Source organism: Ptychodera flava, chromosome 16, assembly GCF_041260155.1.
Source record: "Ptychodera flava strain L36383 chromosome 16, AS_Pfla_20210202, whole genome shotgun sequence".
In the NCBI taxonomy this organism is placed as follows: Eukaryota; Metazoa; Hemichordata; class Enteropneusta; family Ptychoderidae; genus Ptychodera; species Ptychodera flava.
The window spans coordinates 34,686,605-34,698,021 of NC_091943.1; the positions used below are offsets into that span (position 1 = coordinate 34,686,605).

At 37.7% G+C, this 11,417-nt stretch overlaps 1 protein-coding gene across 2 annotated transcripts in view; it reads right to left on the reverse strand.

The window, feature by feature from the left end:
- Window positions 1-6,840, reverse strand: part of LOC139114675 (arylsulfatase B-like) — a 95,666-nt gene extending 88,826 nt beyond the window's left edge. For both annotated transcript variants that reach the window (XM_070676539.1, XM_070676540.1), the window contains exon 1: window positions 6,641-6,840. In XM_070676539.1, the coding sequence (XP_070532640.1) occupies window positions 6,641-6,797 (157 nt within the window). In that variant the 5' untranslated portion in view covers window positions 6,798-6,840. The remainder of the gene's footprint in view (window positions 1-6,640) is intronic.
- Window positions 6,841-11,417: the final 4,577 nt, after the last annotated feature.

Sequence of the window (11,417 nt, forward strand, 5' to 3'; positions counted from 1 at the left end):
TTTTTTGAAGATCTGGACTTTTCCAAAGCGAAGAAGAGCTTTGACGATTTTTCACCATACTCATGCCAGTTAATGCGGGACCTTACAATTGCCCCATTTGTAATATTTTCATTAATATCGTCATACATCTTTTTGTATTTTTCATAATCAGCAATGGCGCTATCACGATTGGAAAATTCCCTGGAGAGCAAACTTTCAGCATTTTGCAATTTAATGCTGATGTCCTTTTCGAGGTTCCTACGTTCTTCTGCAGGAGTCTTACTAAAATTGACTGCAAAGTCCGTAATATAAAACTTAAAAAGCTTCCATTTGCATCTAGGGTCTTTCATGGAGCTGTACTCGTTTTTCCAATGGCTGATTTTGCCCTTCGTTTGAGTTACGTAGTTACCATCATTTAAAAGAGCGGAATTTAACTTCCAGTACCCCGGACCCCGATTCTGAACGTCAATCTCTTGAAAACAAACAAAGACTGCGTTGTGATCTGTGTGCACTGCTGGTATAATATCAACGTCAGTAATATCACTATGAAGACCATCAGAAACCAGCCTAAAGTCTAAACGAGACTGAATAAGAGGGGAACGTTGCCTCCAGGTATATTTTCTTACACTTGGATTACGAATGCGCCAAATATCATGCAGATCATACTTGCATAAAATGCGTTCAAGATCTCTCTGCAGCTTGAGGTTTGTAAATGGCAGCACCACCAAACCTGTCCAAGTCTTTGTTAAAAACACAGTTGAAATCGCCACCAAAAAAATGTTGTCTTGAAAAGAAAGTTGACAGTCATCCAAAAATTCTTGCATATCATTAAAAAACAGCATCTGTTCCCTTTCATTATTTGGTGAGTAAATATTTACAAATGCATAAGATCTGTCATCTATAGTACAGCGAGTGATAATTAGTCTTCCATTTTTGTCACAAAAGGTCTCATTTACATGACAATCAAAATTCTTTCTGAAAAGTATGGCGACCCCTTTAGAATGGGCACTGCCATGGCTAAAAATGCAGTGTCCATTCCATTCTTTAGACCATCTGGTGACTACATCTGCTGTACTGTATGTCTCCTGCAGAAAAAAAATATCTCCTTTCTGCCTTTTCAACCACGAAAAAATACTCTGTCTTTTCTTGTTACTTCGAATTCCTCGACAATTTAAAGTGATCACTTTAAAGGCAGGCATATACGTAAAGTATGAGAAAATAGACCAAAGGTATTGTTACCGTGCCATCAGAACACAACAGGAGAACAAGAGACAAAAAAAAACAAAAACAAAAAAAAAGACAAAAAATTGACGAAAACGGAAAAACGGCGATTAAGAAACGAGGTGCAAAGCAAAAGCAATGCCCAAAAACAAAATGAAGGAAAAAACACCCATTTCAGCAAACATGTGGACGTAAGACTTATTTGTCACCAATATCGTTAAAACGAACTAATTTCGAGTCTTTGGTTTTCTTTACAAAGGATATGCCGTTATGAGTCCACGCACTGTACCATTTCCTTTCTTTCACGAAAGTTCTTGCATGATGAAAGATTTCAGCATTTTTCTTGGTCAAATTTTCATTGATGTACACAGTTTTTGAACTTGGATGAAGTCCGATTCTTTCAGTTTTCACCTTCCTCAACTTTATTCTTGCGCGATACAGCTTCCTACTGACGTTGCACGACTTGAATTTGGCGATGATAACAGGCAGTCCTTGTGATTTCCGTTTGATTGGATGGCAGATGTCAATGTCGGCTTCCGTTATGTCCAAATCTAAAACTTTGGAAATCTTCAAGGTGGCATCTGTTGCTGCTTCCGCCGATTGTTCTGACAAGCTGACTCCGCTTATTTCAACTGCATATTTTCTACCGTATTGCTCCAGGTTGTTCATAGCTTCAGCGGTGTCACTCGTAACTTTGGCGGCCACTTCCATGCCGTTTTCAAGCGCCATGATCTTTTCTTCATGGCGTCTTATGGTTTCTTCCATGAAACCAAGGGACTTATGTAAGTCTTGTATTTCAGTGCGCAATTCACTGATAGTGGCTTCAAATTTTTCTGACAACTTCGTGTACAAGTCTTCGTTCGACATCTCACGAGTCGTCGCCATCTTGTCACTATTGTCTTTGTACTCACTAAAATGTTCAGTTGACGATGTATCAGTGGATTTTCTCTTCCTCTTACTTTTTCTTGTCATGATAAGTACTTACATCTCCATATACGGCATCTTTGTTCTTTCTCTGGTGACACATTTTCTTGCTCAAGGCGGATTGGGTGCAAAAGACGCTCACAAAGACGGAGCACCAAAAATGCGTGTGCTCACCATGGCAGGTCAGAGCACTACAACTCAACATGAGAAATCCCCAAACTTGGAAACTTTCAAAAGAAAACTGAAAACGTACATATTCTCCAGAGCATACAGTCTGATTTAGCTATTGAGCATCACAGAGCAAAACACTGTTTTGGATTTTTGCACTTTTTAAAATTTTACACTCGTGCAGCCTACGAAGTGCTGAAATGGTGTTTAGGATTTCTGGAAATTCTTTCAATCCTTGATTTACCTGCTATGTAATAGTCAAGTAACATATCAAATTTAAATCTATTGTACAGTTGTCGACATAGCAACACGGGACTGCCAGAACTACACTTCAGTCTTCGATAGCCTCTACTTTGGTTAATTCCGATAATCTAACCCGGACATCAGCTGTAGCGTGTCAACATTGCAATATTCCATGAGATCAGATAAGAACGATGTAACATGTGTTTTGTTTAATATACTAACATGAAAAAGAAAGTGCACAAAAAGGACGGCAGCTTTATACAAAACGCCGACATCCTACAGGAGACAGCCCGTTTTGGTTCCGTTCACCACATCTCCTCGATCCCAAGATTGTATGACACTGTCATTGCACTGATGCAGCCTCCTAATTTGCATGTGTGACGTGTGCAAATAGAAGCGTCGGTGTTCTCCTTCTTCAGGGGAAGAACTGAAGCTAACAAAATAGATGCAATGCAAGGGTGCCTGCGTTGTAAATTTGATGGAATTATTTAGTTTGACAGGACCACTACATTTTCTACATTTTTGTATTAATTTTTTCTTATTTTTTAGTAAAATATCTAAAGGACGTTCAGTGTAAGTGGACATATACAAAAGAGTGCCACTGTCCTTACTTCAAGGCATTGCGTGTAGGTCAAACTTTGTCGCACCGCATTAATGCGCGTCCCGTGCCCTCAATAGAAGATTGACGAGCAAAATATGTACACGATTCTCTTTATGAGGGACAAAGTCTCTATAAGTCAAAAGCCATACACATTCGAGATTACTGCTTGACTCATTTGTGCACATGTGTGTTTGCATTTATCCATCAAGTGAGACAACATTTGGCTCCAAACTAGTGAAATGCCATCGGATCATATAGCATGTCTCTCCTTCTCTGCCTTTTTTGTCAATATTTTTCAGTTTTGATAGATAAAAAAAATGAAATAAAAACTCATTTTTCGCTACTCATAAGCGACAGATCTATGTCCCTTAATCAGTGCCACAGTGTTCAATCCACCTCTTATGAAAAGGTGATCTGAAGACGGCGCTGTAGCGTACATGTTAACGATAAATTTGGACAATACAACACATTTCAAGTCACAGACTCATTACTGTGAAAACCAGTCAAGTGTTCTGTTGTGACAAAGTATGACGTCGTCGCCAGCTCCTCTTATGATCATAACTTAGGGAGCGTTCAGTTATTATGGCCGCTGGGCATCAGTCAAAATAAGTGAACCCCCTACCAAAAATTGATGACCCCCTTTTAGGATGACAAAAATTTCACGACCCCCCCCCCCCCCCCATTGCTTGAGTAAAATGAGTAAAGCTGCACATAGCTGCGATAGAATCCAAAACAGATCTTAGACTTTTTCAAATGACCTTCCTTACAAATTTACAAGTTGTTAATGCTCAGATTGGGTTGGACAGAAATTACAGGTGGATCGCAATATTTTTGCGCAAGCGTGTGTGTACAAAATTTTGATATTTTGATTTAATTGAAAATCAGCTGTTGATAATGTTGATTCACTATACATGGTAATGTATGAGAAAACTATGTAATACTTTTTCAATGCAAAACTATATCTATGCATTTATAGATATTTGATAATTTACAAAAATGTACTTAAATGAAATAGGGTTGCTACAACTGGTATGTGGACAAAAAGTTTGAATTTAGAATTTCACCAAACATGTTCGTCCCACTATACATGGGAGTCAATGATAAAATTGTGAATATCTTTTTTCATATGGAAAACTTGTTATTCTTGTGCATAGACAGACGTTCAATAATTAATATAATTGTACTTGATTAGAATATGATAGTTCAAGGTGCATATTATGTGTACAAGAAATCTGATTATGGAATTTCACTGAAAATGTTCATCCACTATACATGGGAGTCTATGAGGAAAGTATGAATAATTTTTTTCCAATACAAAAATAGGTAAACATGTGTATTTATGTACTCTCGATTATTAATATTAATGTACTTGATTAGACTAGGGTGGTAAGAAATTGATGTGTTTGCCAGAAATTGGATTTTGGAATTTTACCAAAATGTAGATTCACTGTACATTGGAGTCTATGAGAAAACTATGAATATTTTTTTTTTACAATGCTAGACTAAATTAATTTGTGCTTTTATAGGTGTTTGATAATTGATACAAATGTACTTGATTCAAATAGGGTATTTGAAAGTTCAGATGTTGACAACATTTATGATATTGGAATTTAACCTAAAAGTATAATTTCATTTTTCATGGTACTAGTAGTCTACAGGTAACTGTTAAATAATTTCCCTGACAAAACTTGCTATATCTCTAATATGCAAGTAATAGGAATTGTTCATAGCCCTCAGTGAGCTCGTTTTACAATAAGACAAGCCTCAGAGTTGCCAAGTCAAAATGTTCATGTGACAGATAATTATACTTTTGTTCAGATTTACAGTTGAATAACTTCAGAAAATGAAATCATGCAACGCATCATTTTTTATCTCTCAGAATATTTCTGAACACTGAAACTGCTTTTTGATGGGACGGATACTTATGAAAATTAAGTGACCCCCCTCTGTGCTCTTTGAAAAATACATAACCCCCCCCCCTTGCAGTTTTCAAATTTGAGGTGACACCCCCCCCCCCTGGATTTTGCCGGCCCATCCAGGCCATAATAACTGAACACTCCCTTATTGCGATGGTGGGTTTTTTAGTAGCACAGGAACACTTCTGGTTTGAAAAGATGTTTTTCACTTAGAGTAGCTGAAAGTGAAAGATTTTGTGTTCTCAGCTAAAAGTACTTGGAATATCAAACATCATGTAGCACTACATGTCACAGCATATCGCAGAATGAATTAACGACACAATATCTTTAAAAGTTGAGCTGTTGTTTTAATATAAAACGGATAGATCAAGTCTACATGCTATCAGCTGACAAGCTTTCTGACCAGACAGACTTATCCCATGCTGGTCAACAGCCATCAATTAATAAGTGAGCGTCTAAATGTGTTGTGATACTCACGGTTTAAATTATTCATATTGTACATAAGCTTGCCTAACACAGCATGTCATTGAGCTGACATTAAATACATTTTAGATTGTGATAGCCATCAGCTAACATCCTGCAATACATACAATAGTGATGCTACAATGCGTTAGTCTCGAGGTGAGTGAAGTGCAGCAATGGGTGGCATTCAACATACTAGAATACGAAACTTATCACATCTAGCTGTTGTCTGTGACAAAAAACGCTGTCGCCGTCAGCGCCTTTGACAACAAATTCTTAATCAATGAAAAGTTGTGATCACAGACACTGGCGGCCATACTTGGTCTCAGAGGAACATTTCACTGGTTTTCATAGTAATGAGTCCATGACTTCGAAATATGTTGTTATCTTCAAATGTATCGTTTAGATGTATATTGTACTTGAAGCTTTCGTTAAAGGCACCATATCAACAAACAATTGACCTGTACCATCTATGTCAAAACATGTACAACAGAACGGATGTTTAAAATCCGCTTCGCTGACGTTTACGTCGCAGAATTCTCAATCCGCCCAGCACAATCAGATGGTGAAATCCGATTAGTCACTTGTGATGGCAGCAGCTAATTTAAGGCGCATTCAGTTATTATGAACCGGGAGTGAGCCTTCAAAAGCCACACGTATCATCTGGAACTGGAAAACTACAAGAGACATGTTTTTTTCCCTAACTGCACAGAGTGAGGAGGTTGTCACTTAGATTGTAAAATGTTCACCAAGTGAACAATTCGTGTTTCAGGGTACAAAAACACTACGGTAAATACAGGTAATTCTCCGCATGTGATCTATATCTCTGGTGCCATTTAACTATGATCTGAATGAAAGTTTTACCCCAGGCATTAATATAATCCCTTTGCAAGTCTATGATACTGCTAGTATCATGATGGTCCAAATACTGCTTACAAATGATTACAAATTACAAAAAGAACAGAATGTCGACAAAGTTACTTGTTGCTTCGTCGTGCGAATATATTATATATATATATATATATATATATATATATATATTATATATATATATATATATATATATATATATATATATATATATATATCAGCGGATAAGGCTAGTATCAATCATTTATACACTTACCGAGGTCGTCAGCTAAGATGAAGACGATGTTAGGCTTCTTGGAAGGCACAGTTGAGGACGAATCTCGCTGAAGTTGAAAACTTTTATGGTTTCGCACGACGAAGAAACAAGTAAGGGCCAACAAAAAGCATGCCACAAGACGCCCTTTGTGATGCATCGCTTACTGTTATGCTTGATTGCACAATTATGCGCTCGAAAGATATTTGATGATCGCAGAATGAGGCTAGGCCCCCTATGTTAAATATCAGTGAAAACGTGACATAATGGTAAAACTTTAGTAACATATGGCACGAACGATTATCTCCTGTAAACTAATATGTATTGTAGCATTGCTTCCATTGTTATCACGTCAGCAATGCGTATATTTAACATTAAAGTGACAGAAATGTAGCTGCAGTCAGGTCCTAAAGATGATACACTATTACTACTGACGAGAATTGAAATAGGACAACCCTCCGCAAAAATAAACAACAAAACGCCCATAAAGGCAGCCGAACTACATTGATCATTCAACAACAAATCATTTCATCTCATCTATATTTTTATCTTTTCACGTCGACTGATTAAATCACAGAAATATTTCCTTCTCTATGTTATAGCTCTTGTTTTTACTTTTAGGGGAGCGTTCACTTATTATGGTCTAGAGTAGGCCGGCAAATTCTTCTATCAAAATAGTTCAATCCCATACCCACTCCAAAGTCCATGACCTGCCTTATATTATAACATTCCAAGATGCTTCTCCAAGATGCGCGCCATTCCTAGGGCCAATTTTGATGACTTTGTCGACATTCCGTTCTTTGTGTTATTTGTAATCATTTTAATATAAGCTGTATTTGGACCATCGTGATACCAGCAGTATCATAGACTTGCAAAGGAATTATGTTATGCCTGGGGTAAAACTTTCATTCAGATCGTAGTTAAATGGCACCAGAGATATAGATGACATGCGGAGAATTACATGTATTTACCGTAGTGTTTTTGTACCCTGAAACACGAATTGTTCACTCGGTGAACATTTTACAATCTAGGTGACCACTCCCTCACTCTGTGCAGTTTTGGAAAAAAACATGTCTCCGGTAGTTTTCCAGTTCCAGTTTAGCTGAGAACACAACATCTTTCACTTTCAGCTACTCTAAGTGAAAAACATCTTTTCAAACCATAGTGTTCCTGAGCTACTAAAAAACCCACCGTCGCAATAAGTTATGATCAGAGGAGCTGGCGACGACGTCATACTTTGTCACAACAGAACACTTGACTAGTTTTCACAGTAATGAGTCTGTGACTTTGAAATGTGTTGTAATGTACAAATTTATCGTTTACATGTACGCTACAGAGCGGTCTTCAGATCACCTTTTCATAAGAGGTGGATTGAACACTGTCACTGTTTGCACTGATTAAGGGACATAGATCTGTCGCGTATTAGTAGCGAAAAATGAGTTTTTATTTCATTTTTTATTTATTAAAACATGAAAACTACTGACAAAAAAGGCAGAGAAGGAGAAACATGCTATATGATCCGATGGCATTTCACTGGTTTCGAGCCAAATGTTGTCTCACTTGATGGATAAATGCAAACACACATGTGCACAAATGAGTCAAGCAGTAATCTCGAATGTGTATGGCTTTTGACTTATAGAGACTTTGTCCCTCATAAAGAGAATAGTGTACGTATTTTGCTCGTCAATCTTCTATTGAGGGCACGGGACGCGCATTTAATGCGGTGCAACAAGGGTGGACCTACACTTGATGGCTTGAAGTAAGGACAGTGGCACTCTTCTGTATATGCCCACTTACACTGAACGTCCCTTAGATATTTTACTGAAAAAAAACATGAAAAATTAATACAAAAATGTAGAAAATGTAGTGGTCCTGTCAAACTAAATAATTCCATCAAATTTACCAGCAGGCACCCATGCATTGCATGTATTTTGTTAACTTCAGTTTTTCCCCTTGTTGCCGCCATACTTCAGGAGAACACTGACGCTTGTATTTGCACACGTCACACATGCAAATTAAGAGGTTGCATCAGTGCAATGACAGTGTCATACAACCCGGGGATCCCGGAGATGTGGTGAACTGAACCAAAACGGACTGTCTCCTGTTGGATGTCGCCGTTTTGTATAAAGCTGCCATTCTTTTCAAGTGCACTTTCTTTGTCATGTTAGTACATTAAACAAAACACATGTTACATCGTTCTTATCTGATCTCATGGAATATAGCAATGTTGACAAGCTACAGCTGATGTCCGGGGTGAGATTATCGGAATTAACCAGAGTACAGGCTATCGAAGACTGAAGTGTAGTTCTGGCAGTCCCGTGTTGCTATGTCGACAACTGTACAATAGATTTAAATTTGATGTGTTACCTGACTATTAAGTTGCAGGTAAATCAAAGATTGAAAGAATTTCCAGAAATCATAAACATCAGAACAACTCTTCGTTTGTTTTACGAATGTTATAAGTTGAAAAAACAGCAAAAATCCAAAAACAGTGTTTTGCTCTGTGATGCTCAATGGCCAAACCACACTGTATGCTCTGGAGAGCATGTGCGTGAATTCAGTTTTTTTAAAAGTTTCCAAGTTAGGGGATTCTCTGATGTTCAGTGGTAGTGTGTTCCATAGTTAAGGTGAAGTGTATTAAAATGCAAGGCCACCGTAGGCGATGGTTTTGTAGGTGGTACATGTTAAAAAATTCCTGGCGGATGAACGGAGTGTACGAGTTGGAATAAAGGGCTAATTTTACGCAGGAGTCTGGTTGTGAATAGCTTTGAAAGTTAACAGCAAAATTTTGCAGTCATTGGACGAACTGGTAACCAAGGGATCATACAACTTTAACTTCATAGTTCTAATTGCAAAAGTAAGATAAGTCCTGCGGTTTCAGACACCATTGTAGGTCTTCCCACGAAGTACTCATATGCAGATCCGCAAGATGGTACAGTACATTCCAGAGTTAATTTAGTTTAGATTATATACAACTCTTCCAGCAAATCTTTCGGAGATGCAAAACTGGTCACTTTGAAAAAGTCATGCCTTCAGACCAAGTTTGCATCGAGAGCATTGATTGATGGACAGCTATCTGGGAAAATGTCCGTTGCATAGCAAAGAGACAAAGTAATAGGAATCTATTTTTAGGAACTAACACTATAAAAAGAAAGTCTGATTATCTAATATCTCTTGCAATACATACTTAAATTCATATAGGTATCCTATTGGCAACTGGGGGAACTCGATGAAGTCAGTGGTATTCTGTACTATAGGGAAAGTATTTTGTAATGTAAATTTGCCAGGTACAAAATAGGTGGTACAAGTTGTGTACAAGTTTATTGGATCGAGTATGGTGAGTTTAAATTTTCCATTGTTTTGCGCCTAAATTCATGATGCGAATACTTAGTAGATCGTAGCAGAGCAATTGTTAAGGATCAACAAGTATGGGTTAAAAAACAGTCATTCAATAGTACCCCTAGTAAACCAAGTTTATGGTATCTTGGCATTTGTGACAAGCGCATGCGTAATGACCTTAGAGTGATCTGACTGTACAACGTATGTTCGGATTCTTCTCCTTCTGGTTCCGTTTACATACCATAAATATTTACCAGTTTCTGCTTCCAGAAATACCATACACGATTGTGTGAGTATACGTTCAATTGTAAGAAAATCGCTTGCCTACGAATATGACCAAACTCGCATAATTTGTGTGAAATTTAGCTTCTCTTTGGCAATGTGTCGATATTTACATCTGCAGAGAAAAGATCCCCTGGGGGATAGCATTTAACTTATATCAACAGATTGGTGATCAGTTCAACAACTCTTCGTATCATCATGCTGTTTTGTTTTTCCTCGAGAAAAATTGGTGCGACTCCCGCTCGCTCGTTTCTAAGCCTATGTTTCATTCGAGGGGTATCCATACCATGCAATGCACTTCTAGCATTTGTATCCGTGACGTCATTTTGATTCCATATCTAAATAGCCATTCACTGATCGGTGTGCTACAGTCTGGTGGATGCGTAGTTGTATATTTAGAATGTGACCATATCGTGGTCATTACATCTCGTATTTTCCTTAGCTGAACGATGAATTCGGGAATAACATGTAAAAATGCAAGAAACTATTATTCTCTCGACACCGACAATTCGCTGTCACTTGGATAGGGCGATAGTCTCACAGAGTTTTGCTTAAATTGTGAACAGTCCGCTAATGCTAACGGCAAACATTCTCAGCTCATCCCACTGCACGTTTATATTTTGAATGATAAAGGTAACTGTTCATATACAAATTATCTGAGATGACAAATGCCAAATATTTACGGGAAAGAAAAGGACCAATAGCTGCAATACTGTTCGTTCGTGCTTCGTCGATGGTCTTCCACTGCGCATGTTCTTTACATTAAACGCGTAACATCTGACTTCACTATGATTTCACTATATTTGTTCCAACATGTTTGTTCGTCGTCCATGTGAACGTTGTCAAACACAATGTTGTCTCCAGCGCAGTTTGTCACTTTTCGGGAACTTTTATGTTTCCGATTTCAGTAAAGCTTGCCCTATATCGGGTGCTTTTGAAAATTTTGTCGTGAGAGAAAACCTTCAAATATTTAAAATTGGAATAAGTTTTAAAAATTAAAATTTTCCAATACTTTGTTTCTAAGGAAAACGATTGTGCCATATTTTTACGTTTTGAGCAATTTCAGCGATTTGACAGATATTGCTGTCTTAGTTTACTTAAACGCTGCATGTGACATGTTTATCTTGTGACGAATTGAGTAAGGACGAGATACACAACA